This window comes from Erpetoichthys calabaricus, chromosome 18 (assembly GCF_900747795.2).
Source record: "Erpetoichthys calabaricus chromosome 18, fErpCal1.3, whole genome shotgun sequence".
Classification (NCBI taxonomy): Eukaryota; Metazoa; Chordata; class Cladistia; order Polypteriformes; family Polypteridae; genus Erpetoichthys; species Erpetoichthys calabaricus.
This window is the reverse complement of record NC_041411.2, coordinates 3163211-3187846: the sequence shown is the minus strand read 5'-3', so window position 1 is coordinate 3187846 and position 24636 is coordinate 3163211. Positions and strand designations below refer to the sequence as shown.

General features: G+C 43.8%; 1 protein-coding gene across 2 annotated transcripts; it reads left to right on the top strand.

The window, feature by feature from the left end:
* The first annotated feature begins 35 nt into the window (after positions 1-35).
* sdsl (serine dehydratase-like) lies at positions 36-23066 on the top strand. 2 transcript variants are annotated; one of them, XM_028824713.2, is made up of 8 exons: positions 36-100; positions 8810-8978; positions 15952-15991; positions 16561-16700; positions 17032-17120; positions 18694-18921; positions 19185-19309; positions 19890-23066. In XM_028824713.2, exons 2-8 carry the CDS (start codon positions 8823-8825, stop codon positions 20081-20083), a joined length of 972 nt encoding a protein of 323 aa, XP_028680546.2. In that variant the 5' UTR covers positions 36-100; positions 8810-8822; the 3' UTR covers positions 20084-23066. The 2 variants fall into 2 exon arrangements, with proteins under 2 accessions (XP_028680546.2, XP_051777343.1); XM_051921383.1 differs by lacking the exon at positions 36-100 and adding an exon at positions 3813-4062.
* The last annotated feature ends 1570 nt before the right edge of the window (positions 23067-24636 follow it).

The following is a 24636-nucleotide window of genomic DNA, read 5'->3' as shown; positions in this document are numbered from 1 at the left end:
ACAGAGTCGCGGCACACCTCCGACACGCCCACACAGGGAGGCGAGAAGCGCAGTCCGGTTTGCGCCCTGGACTTGTGGGTCTTCTCGGACTTTTACAAAGGTACCCTCGTTTTGAAATGGCAGGCTGAAGTGCCAGAATGTGGTCAGTGGAACGCGTTATTAATTGAAGTAACCGCGAGTTGCCATTTCCGATTTGTTTTCCTATGCGCTAAGACTAACGAAAGTCATTCGCACGGACTTTGCCGCTGCATTTTAGGACGGTGTGTAGAATGGGCTACATTATATATTCACTGGTGGATTTTGATTTCTTAATATGTACCTCACTGAATAGTACGGTGCTTAAATTCGAGGCAGACAGGCATTGTTTTGTTATTGTTTCAGACGAATCCGCTTTAACTATGTTACCATCATAAAGTGAATGGTCGCGATCTTTCACTGAAGTGATCTTATTTCTGTATACAGTGCATAGCATCGCGCACCTGGTAGCTTTACAGCGCCTTTTCACTTTGCCCCTAAAACACACCCCACGGATTTTAAACGCGTTATTATTCTTTTCATTCTCGCTACCTCTCAGCGTGACGTTGCGTTTAAAACACTCTTGCGCGCTCCCGTAGGCCTCTCCGCACTGAACCCTGTGACCAGCGACGTGAACGCGCGTCTCATTCGCGAAGAGATTTTTCTGTGACTGTCAGGAACACGCGAATGGAATTTGGTGTGTTGCGGTAAAACGAGCGGGGCCCCCACCCCCCTCCTTTAGTTGTGAACGACGACTACCAAAAGGGGCCAGTTTCTATTTCTGGTGGTTAGTGGAGGCGCCTGCGGGGTGCAATGCTCGCAGCGGCGCTGCAGTTGTCCTGGTGACTTTTCCTTTTTCTTTCCTTATTTTGGTTCACTCGCTGCAAACCGGACGAATCCAGTATGCACAAAATAGCCCGAGCGCTGCTTAGTAATCAAGTTCCGTAGATTTTATTATGGAGAGAGAAAAAAGGCGAGCTCTTTCAAAGAACTGACTCGCAACCACCCTGAACTGGTTTTGCGGACCACTTCTGTGGCAAGAGCGGAACAGCTCAGTAATGACTGCCTGGTGATGTAAGCCGGGGTAGGATGGGGGGCTGTTTTGCAACTTCTGAGAAATGAAATAACTCTCATTTAACACGAACAAACGGCAATCGTAGTCGGAAGCGCTTCCATTGCGGAACTTTACACTAAATGCGCTGGGTGGCAACACACTGTTCATTTTTTACTCATCGGGTTGCAATTGTTGCATCAACAGAATTTTTATTGTGATGTGCATATCATACATTACGCGATTCTTCTATTACCGTTTATTGTACCTGTTTACTTCTATGTATACTTGTCTTTCGCTGCTTACCTCGAAAGGTAACACAAGAGTTTCACTATGCCGTGTATACGCCAATAATCGAATCGACCCCACATTAGATATTGCTCTGGGCTTGCATTGCATTTCCTTATTTGGCCGAGCCTTCATCCAAGGCCACTACAAAACCTGAGATATGACGGCTCCATTCTTTCTTGTTTAAATTGGAGCACACGCAGGTGACTCAGGGTCACACAGGTGGCAGTAGAAGGATTTGAGCCCATGAGCTCAGGGTTTGAAATTCATCAACTTTTGACCCAGCCAGCATGACTTTGGACTATGGGAGGAAACGGGAACAAAGTCATGCAGAGGCCACCCACACTCTGATGACGTAGGGGAACCCAAAAGACTCATTCACATGAAATTTCCAGAAATAACAATACAATCTATTTTTTTTTTTTTTTTTTGTATAGGGCTCTTCACTTCTCAGTTAAAATACAAGTACAGATTATACTTATACTAAATACAGAACTGGTGCACATATAAATGCAGATTAGTTAAAGAGCACAAAGGACAAAGGAAAACAATGATTAAACAGAAATGGAAACCAACAATATCTATCCATTAATAAATTGACGAGCTGTAGCCAGTTGACATCATCGAGATTCAAGCTATAAAGTAGAAAGTGGAAACTAAAAGTGCCAGTCCTGGAGACCTCCACTGTCTGCCCGCCTGTCTGCCAGCTTCTGGGTCTTTTTTTCTAATGGAGTCTGTGTTGGCTGTCCAGTCTCATGATGGAGTCTTTCCATCTGATGATTCCAAGGCTCCTTTATCTGAGGCACTTGAGTGTCATGTGTAAATGTCACTTATGGAGTGAATCCATACATGAAAGGCATTTTTTGAGAAAATTAACAGTCATCGCAGGTATGTATACATGTTTTAAATTTTGATAATGGCTGGTGCTAGCAGGGCCGGATTTTCCTATAGGCTAACTAGGCTTCAGCCTAGGGCCTCAAGATCAAGAGGGGCCTATATTCAAATTGTTAGCAAAATTAAAATTACACTATTCTAAAAACAGTGAACACTAAAACACTGAACCGAAAATAAGGAGAAATTCTACGCATATGACTAATAAACAAACATAAAAATGTATTGGTTAAGATAAACGCGTATTACGTATTTTATTATCTCTCATGTAATTTACAAACTTAAAAATGGAAGGTGAAAGGGCCTCATAAGTGGAATAGCCTAGGGCCTCTTTTCATATAAATCCGACCCTGGGTGCTAGTGCCTTCACCCACCTGTAGGCTCTTAATTTGACATCCTTGGCAGTGCTGATGGAGCCCCATATGCTGCTCTAGGTCCCTCTCAGTGTCCATAGTGTGAATGGGAGGCGGTTATGGAAAAGTTCAGCATGCAGTCCGCTTGTGTTGGATAAGCTGCAACCCCTAGGAGTCCATAGTGCACATTTTACATTATTAGATTTTGAGAACGTGGGTCCCCTTAAGTGTCTTGAGTGTCTGCTGATCAGCGACCCTTAGATATCCATGCTTTCTGTATTATTAGACTTAGAGGAGGGGTGCCCCCCCCCTTGGTGTCCGGAGTTCATGGTCATTGACTTACATAAATAGTGACCCCTAGGTGTTCATATTATGTATTGGGGGAGAGTGGTTGTAAGGTCGGGAACATGTAATTCTGGACACCCTATCATATTTCAATAAAAATCTTTTATCGATGATGCTTTTACAAAATTAGCTGTATTGGCACTAATTAAACTGGCCCCTTGTGTGAGTGTGTGTGTGTGTGTGTTTTCACTTTGCAATGGTCTGGTGACCTGTCCGGGCGACATTTTTAAGTGTTGATTAAGTTTAAGTGTTGTACAAACAAAGAGCCGGTGGTGATGGGGTCCTCCCTTGGGTTTCGAGCGTATTAAAACATGGGAGTTTTGATTCTAAAGAAAATAAATAAAAGAATGAAGAGATCAGGGGTTGAGCTTCCAAAACCTTACCTCAAACCCCACCACTGTTCCTGCCTTGCGCCATATGCTGTAGGAATTGGCTCCAGCTGCCCAGCAGCCATGCCCTGGATTAAGAGGGTTTAGAAGCCAGATGGATGTATGGATGGATGGATGGACAGCACTTTATCAAACTAGCGTTATCCCACGCTTGTGGCGGACTGAGAGACAGTCCTACAGCACTGGCCCACATCCTTTGTCAGGGATGACACGTAACACACACCCTGGAATCACCAATGAACGTATAGACTGTGTGGGAGGGAAGCACACGGCGACAACTCCTATTGATGCCGAACTCCGCGTCTCCACGCGTATCACAAGTAAAATGCTACGAAGCAGCAGCAGCGTTCTTCGCAGGCTTTTATTTTTTTCTGTACTACAGACTCCTCCTGTAGCATGCAGGTCCCGAATTGGATTGAATGGGTTAATGAATAAATACAGTATGTATTAAATTAAGGCTCGCGGGATTAAAGTCCATTAAACTCGATAAAGCTTACGAGTCCAACCGTCATTAAAACCCAGAAGTAGAAGAGTCCTCCAGTTTATACTGTAACTAAGACACACAGTTAGTCCGATCAGCCTGATATAACCCTGAAGGAATTGAAGCTTTGCAGATCCCGAGCGCACGCCGTTTATCATTAATCGGTTAGTCCTCCTGCGGCACTAAACTCTGCACCTTCTCCTTTCGCAGAAACCTCCGCGCCTTGTCCGAGCAGCCAAGTGACATTGTGTAAGTATAGCGCCTGCGCCTCTACAGACTTACGGGGTTTGGAAGCCCAACTGGAAAAAAAAAAATCGGTGAGCACAATCGTAACGGTGGGTCAGCGGATTGGCATTTTCGGTTCAGAAGGTGGTAGCTCTCCGGTGGACTCCGCCTCACCTGCACGCACTTGCATGTCTGCCTCTGGCTGTATCTGTCTGGAGTGTAAACGGCGGGGGAAGATATTGAGTCGTTGGGGCTCTTTAGTTCAGACGGACAGCCAGGGGTAATGGACACACCGTGTCGGCTTTGCGCTTCAGTTGGCCACATCTCTGGTAATCTGATCAGTTTTAGGCGCCCCCTTCAGACTCGACCACAGCTGGTTCTCAGTCGCTGGGGTCTTTCACATCACGTGCCAAATACCGAGGTAGTAAAAGTCCGCTTCTGTGTGTCGGGTATTGGAACATTCGGTTCATATCCTAATGTAATACAAACGATAGTCTGTTCAGTCTCTAGTTTCGCTATGGACAATGAAGACCTGACATAGCGACGTGTCCAGTAACGGATCTGTTCATACAGTCTCGGCAGAGCCCAAGTGACAATAAAGGTGACGCTGTTCTGGTCCTCCTCCTTTCTAATTGTCAATAAGCATCAATATTTTCCCCCTTTTCGTTTTTATTTTTTTTTTCTTACAGTTGGCTCCATAATGTATTGGTTCGCAGTGTCTTAATTTTTGTTGCACGTTTTTCGACTTACTTTGTATGATGTCCTTCAAACACCGTGAAAGACACTTTATGAGAACTTATCAATATCCTGGACCACGTTGTTCGGTGAGCCAGAGACTTAAGAGATGTCAGCATCCAGCTTCTGTTAAAAGGGGCCTGCATCACCGAAGCACTCCGGTGGGAGATGAGCAATTTGTCTACTTGAGGTCACGCCTCATTACACGACACTTTCAGCGATTTTCAGTTGTAGAGTTCATTTATATTATCTTTGCAAGTCAGAGGCAGTCATGTAGTCTTGTATTACCCAGCGACTCAGTCTGGCATGCCTTTGTCTTTCCCCAACTAAATGAAGCAGATTTAATTTTTTTTGTCATTAGACAGAGGGGTGGGCTCAGTGCGTATAGAGTTGATTAGTGGTGGAGCGGTGGCTCTGAGGCTGGGGATCTGCACTGGCAATCAGACGTCTGCCAGTTCGAATCCCAAAAATGCCAAAAGAGTCTCTGCTCTGTTGGGCCCTTGAGCAAGGCCCTTAACCTGCAATTGCTGAGTGCTTTGAGTAGTGAGAAAAGTGCTATATAAATGCAAAGTATTATTATTATTATAATTATAACCAAGGAGAGTCCACTCAGGAGTTGGTTGTTATATCGTAGTCATTCCAACGGATGGTGCATCACAAACATTTGTAATAATAAAGTGCATTGCATTTTTCATTCCAACAAATGGCACCTCACAAACTGCTTTTACAAATCCCATACCAAATTGCATACAACAGAGAACATGTTCAATGCATTTTGTCATTCCAACAGAAGGTGCATCAGAAACATTTGTAGTAATAGAATGCATCACTACAAATGTTTCTGATGCACCTTCTGTTGGAATGACAAAATGCATTGAACATGTTCTCTGTTGGTTGCAATTTGGTATGGGATTTGTAAAAGCAGTTTGTGATGTGCCATCTGTTAGAATGACAAATGTAATGCATTTTATTACTAGACTAGCAAAATACCCGCGCTTCGCAGCGGAGAAGTAGTGTGTTAAAGAGGTTATGAAAAAAAAAGGAAACATTTTAAAAATAACGTAACATGATTGTCAATGTAATTGTGTTGTCATTGTTATAACTGTTGCTGTCTTTTATATTTATATATATATATATATATATATTATATATATAATATACACACACACATAAACATTTATACACATATACATATATATACATATCTACATATACACATCTACATATATATACACACATACATAAACACACACATAAGACTTACTGACTGAAACGGGCTTTCATTGACAATCATGTTACGTTATTTTTAAAATGTTTCCTTTTTTTTTTCATAACCTCTTTAACACACTACTTCTCCGCTGCGAAGCGCGGGTATTTTGCTAGTATATATATATATATATATATATATATATATATATATATATATATATATATATATATATACATATACACACATACATGCAGTTTTAATAACACAGAAATCAATATAAACATTAACATCATTATCATATGAGAATATGAAGTAATATATAAGAAGCACTTTTCATATAAATATAAATTATTAAACAGTAAAATGTTCTTCTGTAATTTGCTACCGTGGCAATTTGTGTGTCTGTCCAGGATTTTAAATGACCTGTAGCTCGCAAACCGTTTCACCTATACACTTGAAATCTGGTACACATATAGTACGTCACGTCTACTATCCGCTTTATGGGTGATGATTGTTTTACTCTTTTTATGTTTATTTTATTTTATTGTAGAATCAACTCCTATCTGCGCACACCAGGGCAGCCGTGGGCGGATGCGTATGGTGTATTCACTCCATGTTATCGTGCATTGCGCTGTCAGTGGTATTTTGATAAAAGAATTTGAACAACATATAAGAAGCGTATAAATTATTAAACAGTAAAACATTAACATTTAAGAAGTAAAGTTACATTAAGTACTACTGCAGTGCCTTCGGGTATACCTCATTTTTTGTTTGCCCATTACATGCTTAAATGTATACATTTTTTGGTGCACCTACCCGAGAACACGCGACATATAACCGAGCGTAGGAGAAGCATGGATTTTAAACACGCGTTGAGTTCATCTGCTGGTCTCCCTCGTGGAATAACTGGTAATGTTTGATTAAAATCTACAGCGAGTAAAACGACATTACCTCCTATTTTTTTTGTTACGATCTCTGAGATCTTGCTTTTTTCGGTTCAAGGCTTCATAAGCTCTTTTATGTTGTATGGTGTACTTATCCCAAACCATCATCTTTGAATGTTGCAAGACTTTCGCCTTGTATGTAGATCGGGGTAATTACATTCATTGCATTCCTAGTCTGAATCACAATCTGATTGTATGGGTGGTTACCTGGCACTGTAGGGTTGCCAACCGTCCTTTAAAATACGGAATCGTGCCGCGTTTGAGAATGAAATTGCGCGTCCCGTTTTGAATCAATACTGGACGGGATTTATCCCGTATTTTTTTTATAATTTTTTTTTTAAAGCAGCGTCTCATGCAAATCATCCCACACGCATTTTATGAAGATGCCTCCTTTCCTACTTTTGATTGGGTAATACTTGATGTCATCGTTAGTTTGATTGGTCTTTTTAACTGTCCAGTGAGGAGGGCGTGTCTTTTAAGTAGAGTCTGCAAAGTGTTGGCACTGAGATGTGGCGTCAGCGCGAATATGTTATTGCAATCCTTAACGGGAGCGTTTCAATAAACTGATTGAAAATAGTTTTGCATTTTCCTTTTTAGTAAAAGGCGAGCTTTTAAGCCTGATAAATCACCCCGTAAATGCACACGTTTAATTGCACATGTGTTAATATGTATGCTTACACAGTATTAAAAGACAGTAAAAAATTAACGTCATTTACCTTCGTTCCCGCGTGTGACTCGTGCTGTAAATCTCTTCCTTGTTTTTAGTTCACGTGATTACGTAGGAGGCGTGATGACGCGATACGTGACTCCGCCTCCTCCATTACAGTGTATGGACAAAAAATATGTTCCAGTTATGACCATTACGCTTTGAATTTCGAAATGAAACCTGCCTAACTTTTGTAAGTAAGCTGTAAGGAATGAGCCTGCCAAATTTCAGCCTTCCACCTACACGGGAAGTTGGAGAATTAGTGATGAGTCAGTCAGTCAGTCAGTGAGTGAGTCAGTCAGTCAGTCAGTGAGGGCTTTGCCTTTTATTATTATAGATTAGATAAACTTTATTAGTTTCATGGGGAAATTCAAATGCATTTCCAAAAACTTGTCAACATATCGTGTTCTGGAAATGCTAAAGCTGAGGTCTACATTCATTACTTTCATGATTTCAACCCATCTTAGGCAGGCAGCACAGCTAGTGCATATAATATAGCGACAAGGAATAAAGAATGGGGGAATTTTGAACATTGCAGATAGAATAGAGGCTCTATTGTCTGTAGTGCTGTGTTTTACATCACACGATAGAATGGAAAAAAAGGGGCAAACAAGGGCTGGGATGTCGCCTGAGCTCGCTTTAAAACACTTTGCATGGGCACTGGCTCTGTCAGGCAGCATATTATTGGCTGTGAGAAAAGGGGCAATTGGAAATGTGAAACTGTGCTGGAAAGGTTTTCACACAATGGGTTAACTTGGCACACCCTGCAAATGGGTAGTCGTGTAATCTGACATCCTTAGGTGACAAGCCATCGGCAGTGTAATCAAGTTGTGTAATGTGATGTCGGCCTTACCGGTGCTATGCTAGTGCTACAAACGGACAGCGCTGGTCGAAGCTTGTTTGGGATCCCTAGGTGGGGTGGATGGCCCTCATTGTCCATAGTGGGTACTCGGTATTATTAGACGTCAATGACCTGTAGTGCCCTCTCAGTGTCCGTAGTGTGCACCCCTTTGTGTATGTACCTTGGATTTGCTTGAGTGGGCTCTGCAGTCAACTGACACCCCACTTAATGTCACCCACTGCTTTGTTGCTTTGCCCAGTTGGCACTGTTGGCTTTGGGAATGTTAAGTTGGATGCACGAATTTAATGATCTTTCTTTTTTTTATTTTACTTCAGGAATCGATGAGCCATGTCCTCCCCCAGTCAGCCATTCCACCTGGTGTCTCCTTTGCTGGAGAGTCTATCACTGACCAAGATTGTTGGAGCTCCGGTGTTCCTCAAGATGGACAACACCCAACCCTCTGGTTCTTTTAAAATTAGAGGGATTGGTCACTACTGTCAGCAGGTGGGCTTTGATGTGATGTGATGTCTTGTGTTGGGGATGTGGGTTTAGGTGGCAGCCACATCCAGGACTACATTAGTCATTGGAATGGCACCGGGGCATTACGGTGTAGTCTTCATTTTAAAGTGGCTGCCTTGCTAAATGCACGTGTGAACCGCGATTGGAGTTTCTTTGAGTGTTCAGGGTGTTTACAGCCATTCACATCCACCTGTATTACAACAATATTTATTTATATAGCACATTTTCATACATATAATGAAGCTCAAAGTGCTTTACATGATGAAGAAAAGAAAAATAAAAGACAAAGTAAGAATTAGAATAAGAGAACATTAATTAACATAGAATAAGAGTAAGGTCCAATGGCCAGGGAGGACAGAAAAAACAAAAAAACTCCAGACGGCTGGAGAAAAAAATAAAATCTGTAGGGGTTCCAGGCCACGAGACCACCCAGTCCCCTCTGGGCATTCTACCTCACATAAATGAAATAGTCCTCTTTGTATTTAGAGTTCTCATGGAAGGACTTGATGATGATGGTCATGCAGACTTCTGGGTTTTAATCCATCAATGTTGGAACATCACGGTGCTTTGAGTAGATGGTGGTGGTGCAGGCCGCCACCACAAAGAAACCGGAAAAAGAAACAGAAGAGAGAGTAGGGGTTAGTACGGATTTTAGAGCTACCATGAATAGTTATTATAATGAATTGGATATACAGAGTATCAGGATTAAATTACAGTGAAGTTATGAAAAGGCCATGTTACAGTAATGTGTTTTCAGCAGTTTTTTAAAGTGCTCCACTGTATCAGCCTGGCGAATTCCTACTGGCAGGCTATTCCAGATTTTAGGTGCATAACAGCAGAAGGCCACCTCACCACTTCTTTTAAGTTTTGCTCTTGGAATTCTAAGGAGACACTCAGTTGAGGATCTGAGGTTACGATTTGGAGTATAAGATGTCAGACATTCCGATATATAAGATGGAGCGAGATTATTTAAGGCTTTATAAACCATAAGCAGAATTGTAAAGTCAATCCTGAATGACACAGGTAACCAGTGTAGTGACATCAAAACTGGAGAGATGTGCTCGGATTTTCTTTTCCTAGTTAGGATTCTAGCAGCTGCATTCTGCACTAGTTGCAAACGATTGATGTCTTTTTTGGGTAGTCCTGAGAGGAGTGCGTTACAGTAATCTAGTCAACTGAAAACAAACACGTGAACTAATTTCTCAGCATCTTTCAATGATATAAGAGGTATAACTTTTGCTAGGTTTCTTAAGTGGAAAAAATGCTGTCCTAGTGGTCTGATTAATATGGGATTTAAAATTCAGATTACAGTCAACAGTTACCCCTAAGCTTTTTACCTCCGATTTGACTTTTAATCCTAATGCATCCAGTTTATTTCTAATAGCCTCATTGTATTCATTATTGCCAATCACTAAAATTTCAGTTTTCTCTTTATTTAGCTTGAGAAAATTACTATTCATCCATTCAGAAATACAAGTAAGACATTGTGTTAGTGAATCAAGAGAATCGGGGTCATCAGGTGCTATTGATAAATACAGCTGTGTGTCATCAGCATAGCTGTGGTAACTCACGTTGTGCCCTGAGATAATCTGACCTAACAGAAGCATGTAGATTGAGAAGAGCACCGGACCCAGGATAGAGCCTTGTGGAACACCATATAGGATATCATGTGTCTTTGAGTTGTAATTACCACAACTAACGAAGAATTTTCTACTTGCCAGGTAGGATTCAAACCAATTTAAGACCCTGCCAGAGAGGCCCACCCATTGACTAAATATTGTGATCAATGGTATCAATGGTATGTAAGAGGATGAGAACAGATAGACGGCCTCTGTCCACATTTACTACTTTAACGAGTGCAGTTTCTGTGCTGCGATTTGTTCTAAAACCTGACTGAAACTTATCAAGAATAGCATGCTTATTGAGGTGGTCATTTAATTGCATAATGACTGCCTTCTCTAGAATTTTACTTAAGAAAGGCAGGTTAGAGATGGGTCTAAAATTATCAAAAGCAGAGGAGTTGAGATTATTTTTCTTCAGCAGGGGTTTAACTACAGCAGTCTTAAAGTCTGGGAAGACCCCCGTATCTAATGACGAATTTACTATGTCAAGAATATTATCAATTAGCACGCCCGATACTTCTTTGAAAAAACTTGTTGGTATTGGGTCAAGGACGCCGGTGGAGGGTCTCAGTTGAGAAATTATTTTATATAAATCAGGTAAATCCTGGTGAAAGAATTTAATTTGTTTATTACGGAGTACTGGGGTTTAAGAGGATCCTCAGTTTTGGGCAGATATACTATGTTATTTCTAATTTTTTGATTGAAAAATACAGCAATAGTCTCACAGGTTTTACTGGAAGTACTTTGGAGGCATTCCGTTGAGTTGCTGGTTTAGCAGACGATCAATCGTCGAGAATAAGACTCTGGGATTACTAGCATTGTTATTTATAATCTTAGAGAAATAGCAGCGCCTCTCAAGACGGACTATGTTATTGTATTCTGTTATTTTAACCTTTAATATTTCATAGTGGATAGTTAGTTTAGTTTTCCTCCATTTACGCTCAGCTCTCCGGCATGTTCTCTTTAAATCAGACACTCTTTGGGTCTTCCATGGTATAACAATGCTAGAAGATTTTTTAACTGTCTTTTCAGGTGCAACTGAGTCAACAGCAGCCCTCACTTTAGTATTAAATATTTCCACCTTACTATTTATATCATCCTCGCTATTATAGTTGCACTATAAATGGACTGTTTGCTTAGAATGTTTGTAAGTTTTAAAGCTGCTGATGAATCAAAGAAGCGTTTTTTAACAATATGCTTCTCATGAGTGTGTTGTATCATTATTTCTATATTAAATAATAAAAGAAAATGGTCTGATAGACCAATATCAGTGACCTGCTTTATATCAACTTTTAGTCCTTTAGCAATCACTAAGTCTAACGTATGACCTGCTTTATGTGTAGGCTGATTAACGAGCTGTCTCAAATCAAAAGAGTCCAGGAGGTTCATGAATTCTTTTACTTTCGGGTCACATTGATTATCGATATGAAAGTTAAAGTCGCTGACTATTAAGAGTGTGTCATAGTTCGTAATTAAAATTGACATCAAGTCAGAGAATTCCTCAAAGAAAGACACATTAAATTTAGGAGGTCTATACACGGATAATACTAGAACGTGAGAATCTCCATGAATAGCAATGGCGAGATACTCAAAGGACTTGTATTTACCAAAACAGACATCTTTACACTTTAACCAACTCGAGTAAATGTTTGCTAAGCCGCCGCCGCCCTTCTTTCCCTGGCGATCCGCACGAGTAAAACTGTAATCCGGTGACGCACAGAATAATATATTAATAAATCTATCTATCTATCTATCTATCTATCTATCTATCTATCTATCTATCTATCTATCTATCTATCTATCTATCTATCTATCTATCTATCTATCTATCTATCTATCTATCTATCTATCTATCTATCTATCTATCTATCTATCTATCTATCTATTCAGTCAGTTGGAACAATGGAACCAAATGTTTTTCTAATGGTGCAAAACCGAAAACTTGAGAGAGTGGGGCGCGAGTTTAGTGCCCGACCCTAGGAGACGCATGTGCACATGGGTATAACGAGTGGGCCAAGGGCAACCGAAGAAGCTGAATAATGGTAGTCTTAGCAATAATAAAAATAAGGCGTTTAACTGATCTAGTGCCTTACCTTTCCTCAAAGCACTTCACGAGTCTCTTATGTTCTAACTCAGGGACCTCCATGAGAACTGCAGGTGGTCTTTGTAGCCATTTTCTGAATTAGTGACTGCTGCTAATGGACCAGACGTTCTGTGGCTCGCTTTGCATCTCATTATTCTAATTAAGGAATAAATCAAGGAATTGAGAGCTCGGAGTCAGCTAAAATTTAAGTTTTTTTTAAGGGGTATTAATTGCTGCAGACACCCCCAGAATATGAATTTTTATATAACTACCCCTGGGAACAAAAAAAAAACAACAACAAACAGTGCTACCAAAAGGGAGCGAAGTCATTCAAGATGTAGACACCGAAAAAGCAATTCAGCTCTGTTCATCTTTGATACTCTTGGTGTCAACGTTGGCTTGACTTTGACCACACAAATCTCCCAGTGATTTTTATGCAAAAAATATTCCTTGCCTCATGTGTGTCAGTACACGGTGTGGAGAAATAAATCGGCAAAAACCAAGAAAGTGATTTGGGGAAGCTTCCCCGTATAATGTCAGAATAGTCAAAATTGTGAAAAAACATTCAACAGTGCCAAACACAGTTGATGTTATTTAAGTAATGGCGGCAATAAGGAGGTTGAGGGCAGTCAGTCAGGATGTGACGTTATCATGGCCGGCTGGATGTGATGTGGCCAGAAGTGGACCGGAAATGACGTCATCATAGTTGGCCGGAAAAGATGGTGCCAAGTGGGACTGGGGCATAAAAGAATGGTTAAATCTTCTGGGAGAAAGGCATTGGCACTCGGGTCCAATTCATTATCTTTTATTATTTCACACTCTCTTGGACCCTTTGGCTGCCCCCAAAGTGCACATGTGTGACAAAAGACTAGACCCTAATGCACAGATAGTAAAGACTACAGCAGAATATATAATAATAACAACAAAAGATACCAATTAACTGAAGACTGGTATTCTGTGGGTGTCTGTCCACGTCCATCATGAAACTCCTGAGCATATCAGAGACTCAGGCCACTCTTCCTCAGGTCAGTCTACCACTACCCACTCTCTCTTCTGGCTGTTGGTCTGAAGTCATTTCCAGTCTCCTCTCATCAGGGTCATCTACTCAGAGCTCCCTCTGGTGGCACCCAGGTATCATCGCCCGTCTGCTGCCAGTGAGGACAGCAGTATAGTCTCACATTACTTGGGTGGAGAACAGCTTTACTATACAGGTAGCCGTTGACTTACAGCCACGTTCGGTTCCGACAGACCGGTCGTAAGTCAATCTGAACATAAGACTGACCAGTATGTGAATTCAGACCTGACCATATGTATAGTACTGAATGACAAGTCCTTAAGTCATATTGTTTTATATCCATTTTTATCATCATTCTTAACACATTTTCATACATGATTTTTTATTCTATTGTTTCTGTTGCTTCCATGTGTGCTGCACTTTTAACACCTTCGCCATTCTTTTCTTTGTCTGTGTTATGTTCCGTCGTCAGCGTGAGGCTCTCCCAGTGTTCATGTGAGAGCAGGAGTTGAACCAGCCGAGTCTGAGCACTCGTATGTTGTCTTGTTTTTAACATTTCACCCTGTTAATAATAAACATTAACCAATAAAGGAGAACAGTGTGGCTTCATTACCCCTTCATGGCGGTTCGCACGAAGCGGCACATTGTGAGTCACAGCACAGAAGCTCCAGCGCTTAACTCGATTCAAAGCGTTCAGGTTCGGGTCAACTCCGCTTGCATTCGCTTGCTTTCCTCACTCGTACTGCTTGATCACCTTCGTGTTTGTGTCACGATCGCGCGCCTTTATTTACCTGTAATTGTAAAATGTAAGTGAATGCTGCGCATAATAAACTGAGACTGAGATGAATGAGTCATGGCATTCAGGGCTGGCATGTTGTTTGCCCGTGAGACACGGTAGTGGGCGTAGGACGCATAATTTTAAGTTGCAGACTACATGTTCTGTATGCTCCCCCACTGCCCTTTCATTATATTCTCATCCCTGGAATAGACCCCATTTTATCCTGGCATCCTTGGACTCCATTGTTGGAAGTTATTTATGCCCGGGCTCCAATTACAAGGGTGCAGAATATCTAAATGTTCCTCTACAGCCCCCTTCTGATCCATTTTCGTCCCTTGGGTTGCCCTCTTTATGCTGTCCTCATTCTGTTATTCCTGCTAGGACCCCAAAGCATTGGCCTCCTATCTAGGATGCCATCCAGCAGCTGCCAGTGCTGACCTGGTCACAGATCTCTTGTATGGATAGCCGTGCTAAATTAATATTAATAAAAACAGTAGGGTCACACATCAATAGTAAAGTAAAATTCTTACTCCGTTAATCGCAAAGCTTCTTTTCTGAAGGCGGCTATCATGAAGAAGAAACATTTGGGCAAAGGGACAAGTTTTTACACCAAATTATTATTAATGGTCTAAACGAGACGGGCACCAGGAAAGCCAAGTCAAGTCATGACAGTGAGCACGTGCCCTCGGTCACCCGCCGATGACTTTGATGTTAAGGATGCTCTCCTTCCCCACTGTGGTTAGCGCCGATTTGTCAAGTCATTGGAGTGACGTCAGGTGCAGTGTCGTATCTAGGAGGGGGCGGTCCGCCCCGGGCGGCATTATTGGCCCAAAGGCTCAGAACACTTCATGTGTAAGCAGCAGGGTTCGGAAAAATATCACTCATGAATGAAAAAAGTCAAATTCTCTGATTTTCATCCACAAATGCTTCAAAAATCATTTTCAGACGGTCCTTCTGTGACGGCATCAGACACGGCAGTTAATATTTATGAGGCAATAACACAAATAAACAGAAACATTACACCGATAAGAATTTCTAGATAGATAGATAGATAGATAGATAGATACTTTATTAATCCCAATGGGAAATTCACATTCTTCAGCAGCAGCATACTGATACAATAAATAATATTAAATTAAAGAATGATAATAATCCGAACACGGCTTATCAGTGCGTATCTACTGTATTCTTGTCTAGTTGATGCTTATAAATAATTATATGTGAAAAAAATATAAATAAATTTATGCAAAATGTATCTTAATTTTTCTCTCTACGTCATTTTAATTTTCTATTTAAATAGGTTAACATATTCAGATACGTTGGAGGGCGGCAAATTGAAGCCCCGCCCCGAGTGGCGCGAACGCGAGCTACGCCACTGGTCAGGTGATATGCGCCTTTCCGCGGTGAAGCCACTAGAGGGCGTCTGGCTCAGACCTTTTTGTGTTTTTTCTGATCTGCAGGCTGCCACTCACGACTGTCAAGGCTTCGTCTGCTCTTCAGGTGAGTGCCCCCTGTTTACGGGAGACTGCCCTGCCTCCTCATCATACCTTCATGCTTGCCAGCCTGTGAGTTTCTGGGCATGATGGTCTTTTTTTTCCTCTAATATGATCATCCCAATTGCTGCCCAAACTGGATATCCATGTCCATATTTGCTGAGCATATCTGAGATGCTAGGGGGAGATTTGTGGCAGGCTGGAGAAGTCTGAAGGGCATCACTCCACTAGGTGACCCACCAGTTCAACAATTCCTTCCCATAGGCTCTCTATGGACACAGATTGGACGTGCGCAACGTGTCCTCCCTCCTTTGCCAATTAAAGATATGGCTTCCAACATTAAAGAGTGGCTCAGCGATTGGCCAGCAGATAAGGACCTGAGTGGGACTGAAGTCAGTGATGCTGCCTCATGGCACACAGAGAGACGTGACATGTCCTGTTTGATTCGGGGGCCGTGGTGGGCCCTTTACTAGTCTGGTTTTTGAATTGTCTTGCCATTCAGACTGAGTGAATCTCATGTTGTTTTGTGCTTTTCAATGCAGGCTCTCTTCTCACAGTCTCACTTCTGTATTGCAGGGGGTAATGCCGGCTTAGCCACTGCGTATGTGGCCAGGAAGCTGAACATCCCAGCCACTGTCATTGTCCCCTCGTCAACTCCAGATTTGACGGTTCAGAAGCTGCGGGAATACGGAGCCTCTGTGCAGGTGTTTGGACAGGTAGGGGGAAAGGTCACATGATTACACATGGAAATGGTGGCAGCCGGGCGAAGAGAAGCCTGACCGACTTCATGAGTTGGGCTTCTCTTTGGTTATGGCGGCGCCGAGTGATCGGTAGAGGCTACTACTATGTAAAATGCACCCAGTTAGTCCCCAAAAAAGTCTTCCTTTAGCTCCACTGCTCAAAAGGGTTGTTCTGTAGTCCAAAAGATCCACATTCAATTCCCCAATTTGCTGTCTCAAGGAGGGCAAGCAGCTGAAAGGGTGCTGTTGTCTGCCCGAGTGAACCCACGAGTGGACAGATCTCCCCTTTGTGCTTCTTTCATTTCAGGTGTGGGACGACGCTGACAGGGAAGCTCACAGGCTGGCTGAAAGTCAAGGCTTGAAGTACGTCCCACCATTTGACCACCCGCTCATCTGGTAAGATGTGAATTGTTCGCCTTATACAATTTCTCGTATTAGGAATTTGTTAGTTTTCGCATACCCCCTTGGGGTCAGAGCGCAGGGTCAGCCATTGTACGGCGCCCCTGGAGCAATAACAGGTTAAGGGTCTTGCTCAAGGGCCCAGCAGAGTAGGATCTCTTTTTGGCAGTGCTGGGGATTCGAACCGGCAACCTTCTGAATACCAGCACAGATGGAGGCGTAACAAAAGACCTTAATTTCAGTGATGGGTTGAGTTTTAAAAGGCGGGCAGTGCCACTCTGTGCCACTTTGGAGGCCTTCATCCCATAGAACTGGTGGCCTATCCATGCTTGAATACTGTCTTGAACCCTAAACCGGGTGGCACCAGTGACACGATGTCCAGGACATTAACGTGTACTCTGAAGGTCCTTTTTGGACGTGAGCGTTCACTTGGTCCTCCAACGTTAGGCAAGATCTATGATAAGCTCACATGGAGAGGTTGCTCTGTTCGAGTGCGTACCATACAATCCCATTCATTCATAAGTGGGTCATTCTGCTTTCCAAAATGGTGGTTCTCATGGTGAGTGCCACCAATGGTGTATCGAGGAGGGAGAAGCCATGAAGCACTGACAGGGTGCTGTGTGGCGCTGACTCATCCATGCGAGGGGTGGTGAACTCCATGTGGTACGAACCAGCAGAAGGCCTACGGTGGTACAAATCACAGGGATGGCGTTACAGGGGTACCGTGTCAGTGCATTGATCCCTGCTGTGTATGGCACTGCATATGGGATGAGTGCCCATGCTAACCCCTGTGCATCTTCAAATGTATCAGAACTGGACCTTGGATCAATAGAAGAAAGTCACCTGGTCCACTATGAGTACAAAACTGGCAAAAGCCTAGATGTTCATTTGGATGTGTACCACCTACCTACACCTTGTTGCAGACCAGGTACACCCCTTTATGGCAAGAGGTATTCCCAGATGGAAGTGGCATCTTTGGGCAGGATAACGTGCCCTGCCACATTTCATAGATTTTTCCGGATTGGTTTGAGGAGCATAATGAAGAGCTCCAGGTGTTGTGTTGACATCCACGTTTCCCAGATGTCCGTCCAATGAAGCATCTGTGTGATGTGCCGCAGAAGCCCCACCTCGCAACTTAACGTCATGGTGTCAGATAGCACAGGACGCCGATCCAGTTGACCATCTGTGGGATGCAATGGAACAACGAGTCCAAAATGCACACCTTGCCCACTTGGATTAGTTAGAGGATCTGCCGGTAACGTTCAGATGCCACCCAGGTCCTGTAGAGTACATGTCTCGGCAGGTTGGCACAGAGAGGAGCAACAGTGTTTTAGGCAGGTGGTGAGATGTTTTAGTTCATCAGTGTGTGCAGATACTCCACCAGAGGTGTTCCACCTCAAGTTTGAACGTTGGTATCTCCAATATGATGAGAAGCCTATGGGCGCAGCTACTCGCCCTTAAATGTGTGGTACAGAGAGCTGGAATAACTGGAGACTTGGATCATCCACTACTTGACTTGCATGCCATCTTTTTTCTTTCTATGAAATCCTTTGTCCCTCTCCATGCTCAGGCAGGGCCATTCGACAGTCGTGAAGGAGCTCCGAGACCACCTTCCCACTAAACCTGGAGCCATAGTAGTCGCAGTGGGCGGAGGGGGGCTGCTGTGTGGAGTGGCCGAGGGCGTGAAGGAAGTGGGCTGGGAGGATGTGCCCATCATCGCCATGGAAACCATTGGGGCCGACAGTCTGAATGCGGCAGTGAAGGCCGGCAAGCTGGTGACCCTCCCGGACATCACGAGGTATGGAGGAATTTCTACGCGTGGCTGTCATTTTTGATGTTTGAGGGTCCACTTTGGTTTTGGTACCTTCTGTGCGATGATTCTTCTATTATTCATGTATGAAGCATTGGCATTGTGAAAGGCGCTATATAAATGAATATGTGCTTGGAAAATTAGCCCCAGGGCAGGCTTTGGTAGGACTTACAATGTTCTAAACTTTGTTGCTTTCTGTCAATCTTTTTTTCCTCCTTTACCTCATCTGAATTCCTGCTGCTTTCTTGTAGTGAAGCCAAGTGCCTCGGAGCCAAGACTGTGTGCCCAAGGGCACTGGAGGTCACCCAGCAGTTGCCGATTCTGTCGCATGTTGTCACCGATCAGCAGGCTTTGCAGGCCATAAAGAGCTTCTTAGGTGAGGCTTGTACATAAAATGTTACGCCATTAATGCAGATAGTTGAAGGGTGGTCCTTTTAAATGTGGGCATTGTGTGACATGTCGGAGGTCATGCCAAATGCCATTGGGTTAGGTGGGGGGTGTCAGGCAGGATTTTGAGGCAGTCCTGCTGGTTTTGTGACCCTTCATTTTCAGTGTGTTGGGTCCACAGCGGGTATCGAGACCATCTGGGATGCCACCCAGTTGGAGGGCACGAGTACAAATAACAGACCAGTTCATTTAACGCAAATAACATACCAAGTCAGTTTAATTCAGTGTCACAGGGGCCACAATCAGTTACAGCTACTCGAGTGCCAGCTCGGCACAGGGCCCAGTCACCTCCTCACACCAGCACAAAGTGCCAGTTAAATCACCAGTTTATCAAACATGAATATCTATAAGGGTGGTGGGAGGACATGGAGATGCACACAAGGAGAACACGTGGAAGCATGGGATAAAACCCGAGGTTGCTGGGCATTTGAAGCAGTAGTGCTAACCCCTGTGCCACCGCGTCATTTAGTGCCCATTCATATTTTGAAACTTGTGTTGTCCCCTGACAGATGATGAGCGAGTGCTGGTCGAGCTTTCCTGCGGGGCCGCACTGGGGGCCATCTACAGCGGACTGATCACTAGACTGCAGACGCAGGGACAGCTACCTGCCCAGCTGGGCCCCCTAGTGGTCATTGTGTGCGGTGGCAGCGGCATCAACCTGGACCAACTTCTGAAGTACCAGGAAAAAATAATGAAAGGTTAAAAATGGAACAAAGTGGGGGCGAGGATTGGGGGATGGTGTTGATGGTTATGTGTTTTGGGGGGGGGGGGGTCTGGTTCATTACTTACATCCAAGGGGTATTGGTGGTGTCATTTCATGAATGAACTGGGGCAACCTTCAGATTTGTAATTGGACTTTAGTATAGCACTGGGACTTGTGAGCCTTGAGATTTAGTGATGACCAATCAGAATGGGGGCTGAAGAATCTCTGACTGGGAGCAGTAACTGGGACATTTAAAGTAGAAGTGGAAGGCCAGGAGGGGCTTATGGATGAAGTTGGGAGTCTGGGATCACGTGGAAGGCTGGAAAGTGAATACTGAATGAGTAGGAGAAAGCAGTGGGACAGCATGTGATAAGGACGGACCTGATGAGGCCTCCTTGGTGACAGCTTGGTGGGATTAGAGATGTCCAGGTAGCAGCAGCCTTCACAGCCTTTGTCGTTTCCTGACTAAGACGAGTCGCCTTCCGATCACAACGTCCTTAACCCAGACTGCCCTAGGTCACCATGATGGTGGAGTCGGCCCTCCAGTCAGGGTCAGGGTCCAGCTCCAGATTCCCTGCCCAACCCGTCCACATTCAAAGTCACCTACCGTTTTTCTTTTTGTTTTTTTTTATTACTTTCTGGGTCAGTGTTGTCGCATTTCAGTGAGTGAAAGCCTCGCACATTAGCACCTTAACTTCCCCCTTAATCTTAACTTCTGCAGTGAAGCTGCGATATCTCTGGTGACCTCTGCAGGCCACAGCTGGAAATGCAATTCAGCAAGAGTTGCAAAAAGCCAGGAGATTATTTGATAAAAACTAAATCGAGTAGACAAAAAGAAAAATGTCGTTAAATTCGATCACAAGCACCTCTGAAATGTGCAGGGCGATTAGTCTAAACAAGCCAGTGGTCATAGTGCCCCTGCACTTATGGCGCCTTGCCCTTCATTATGGGGCACAGTTCTATATTAATTGTGCAATCATGTTGCATTTGGGAATTGCTTTTTCAGAAGCCTGGCTGCCATGTGCGTGCACAATTGCGCCTTAGAAATGTGTTGGCCACCTTCACACACACACACACACACACACACACACACACACACACACACACACACACACAGTGTCACGTGCCATCTCTTTGCTCCTTTAAAAAAAAGACCTCCTGGGATTTCAGTCGGAGGTCCCGAAAGGCGACCTTCTAATCCTCGTTTAAGCGCTGCACCGATAGACTATTTTCATCGTGTGGCCACTAAGAGGGCACCACATACCAAACCTTCGACTCTAGTCCAGGTTCAAAGGCTGTTTTACTCTGAAAGAAATCGCCTTTTCAAGTCCCGCTGATTCATTTGTGTGCTCCGTTTTTGCTCCCGCTACTGTAAAGATGGACCTTCGGCTGAGCGACGAGTGCTCAGGTGTGTGAATGGACACCCTCGGGATTCAGTTACTTGGATGAGGATTCAATAAATTATGTGCCACGAGAACCTGGGAAATTAGAGTGACATTTGACTCCGATGAGAATGGGAAAGGCGCTATATAAATATAATGTATTATTATTATTGTACGACACGGCTTTGTGAAGTCCCGTCTCCACTTGGCACTGTACAAGTAAAGGCGCTATATTACAAGAAATCCGAAGATCATTTGGTCATTAATGTATTCGAGTGTGTCTGTAAAATAAACCTCAAATTAAATACCTGATTAATAAAGGTTAGCGCGACTCCAATTACGGCAGCATGCTATTACTTGCAAATACGCTAGGCGGCACCCTTGCACTTCATGTAAGAATGTACTATAATGCGAGCGCGCTTTAAAATGAAAACGTCTACGGCGTGATATTAAGAATCGTATGTAACTTATCTTGGTGTGTTCGATATAGCGCCTTTTGCGACGGGTGCTGGTGAAAATATTGAAATCAGCATTGTGTAAACCTAAGATATTTTTGCTAATGCATTTAATGGAAGGACAAAATGCTATCACTTGTGAGCTGCACCGCTGCTTATTTAAGGTCGTCCACCAAACTAACCAAAGCAGAGGGCGTCGGAATTGGGAGATCACTATGGGGTGACCAGTAATGCTGCAGTTGGACAGCTGTTCAGTCCTATTATTATTATTATTTAAATGTGATTAAAAGTAACCGGTCAATCAGGTGGCACGATCTCACGGGTTTTGTGCGTGACAGAGTTCCTTTTTCACTCCGTGTGTTTGCACCCGCGTGGTGTTCACAGTCCAGAGTGGCAGCACACCTCCAATATAATAAATGCAGACAAGACGCCTGTCAGCTGATGTGTGATTGGGAATTTTTTTTTTTGTAGCACAGCCGGACTTTGATCGCGATCCGCGTGCAATGCTGCCACCTGGCGGTCCTTGGCTACACTGCACTGCCGTTCTCCGACTGTCTTGACCCACTTGTTTGCCAACCTGAGGTCCTTGCTGCACAGTTTTCCGTAACGGCTTCTGAAATGAACCCCACTAATAATTCATTCATTATGTAACGGACTAAGGGGGTCTTACAGGAGAAGCTACCAATTTTGTATTTTTTGTCAACGGCTCTGAGAAGACATGCAGCCTGACAGGTCTAACGGGAATCTGCTGTTTTCGGGTTAGACACGGAGCCCCTCAAGCCGTTCATATGTGTGCGCCCGTGGTGCGATTTATTACCTTCACCATAAATAAAGGATTAGCTAAGCAGCCAACGGTAACCTTAAATAAAGAAAAGTGCGTTGCCCGAGCTGTCTGTTCATAAAATCGGATTGAAACGCCTGTTGAAAAGCTTTGTCTGGGAATGTGGCGAAGTCTAATCTGCGCCTCTAATCATTTTGTAAACTTGCTCGTTTCTGTCGGCTCCAATTCTTCTCCCTTTAATTACCTTGAAGAGTTCATTTATTGGACAATAAATGGGATTTTTTTTTTGTAACTATTGTGGATCCAGCCTACCTGTGCAATTTGAAATAAAAACTTTACATCCTCCTCAAAATACCGTTTGTGCACATTAAGAGTAACTTGTCTTTTATTATTATTATTTTTTCGCGTGTTTTAGAGGAGAGGAGTGCTTTACTGGAGAGGGTTGTGGTGCAGTGCTGCCCTCTCCTGGTCCACAAGGGGATTTACATGATATGTCACTTAGGTCACCATTCGCGTGTTCATACAACACTCTGGATTGGAATGGAGGGTTAACTTTGACTTGACCTCATTGTCCTCGGTCTATTGATCCATATAGCGCCTGCATTGTATTGTTCAGTTTGTTCCAAAGCCCCTGCAAACAGCTGCGTTATGGTAAAGACAAAAGCTCATTGAGGAGACCCGGTTGGTGCCACGGGTGCTCCGTGTGTGGAGTTTGCATGTTTTCCAGAGACATGCAGGTTAGTCGTGTGTGTGTGTGTGTGTGTGTTCACCCTGTGATTATTCCTGTCTTATGACTGCTCGGATTGTCTCCAGCTACCACCAAAGATGAGCCCTTGCACCACCAGTAGGGTTAGTGTTAATTCAGGTCACTGCGCTCTACTGCTTGTACCCCATTAAAGACCCTCAGACTTCATCACACCACCTCTCGAACAATACATTGTTTTGTTCCTTGCTCACCTGCGCCACCTGTTGTATTTTCGGAAAACTGCACCAGTTATTCTGTAGACAAAATGAAGTTAGATTCCTTATTAGGTATTTAAATATCCCTTTGGGTGGCTAACAACCAGAAAGCCACTCATTGAAGCCCCCAACACCCCCCTCAAATGTACACGCGTGCGCGCGCTCCAGGACCCTCAGAGAAACTCAGCTGCGCCGTTCCCCTTCGCCACGGCTGCCTCATTGTGCTTTACCTACAGCCGTCGCCCCCGGCCATTGTTACCAGTGAGAAAAAGCAGCGCTGGCACAGGTGCTCAAAGAAGGCCGACACCCACTCATCCATTCATCTGCGGGGCTGCCCGCCGTACCCCTCGCCCCAGCCCCCTTTTGTTGGGACACGCAGGCCCACAGAGCGGCATTGTGGGCAGACAAAGAAGCGTCGTCTCCCGTTGAGTGGCGCGCAGCGAGACCCTCCGACACAAAGCGTGTCAGCTGCGTACTGCGGGGGGCGCTGTGTGCGACCCACCCGCGTGTTTCACTGCCCCGTTCTGCTCTGGCCGAATCCCAGCTGTTCGGAAGACAAGGCAAGAAATGTATTGCTTTACAGTGGTCGGCGAGATCCACAGTTATAAAGTGTCTGGGCTATGTATTATATAGCGCCTTTCATAGCCGCTTTCACGTGTATCTCATAAAGTGTCAGTCAGTTATCTGTTGATGTGGAGCTTAGTAACTTCCACATCTATCCTTGATATAGCGACTTACCTGCCTGTCTATTCCACTGCTCCTTTCATATCTGCATATCACTTATTATTATTTTTTTGTATTTGATACACTGTATTAATCACTGAGGGGAAATTGTCTTGTGCTTTTTTAGCTCTGTTTTATGCTGTCCTTCCCATCTATTATAGAGCGCCTTTCATCCCCTAGTTTCATATCTGCTTATCTCTTGCTTCAGATTGGTCTTTCTGTTATACGGCGTCTCTAATATCTGCTACAGGT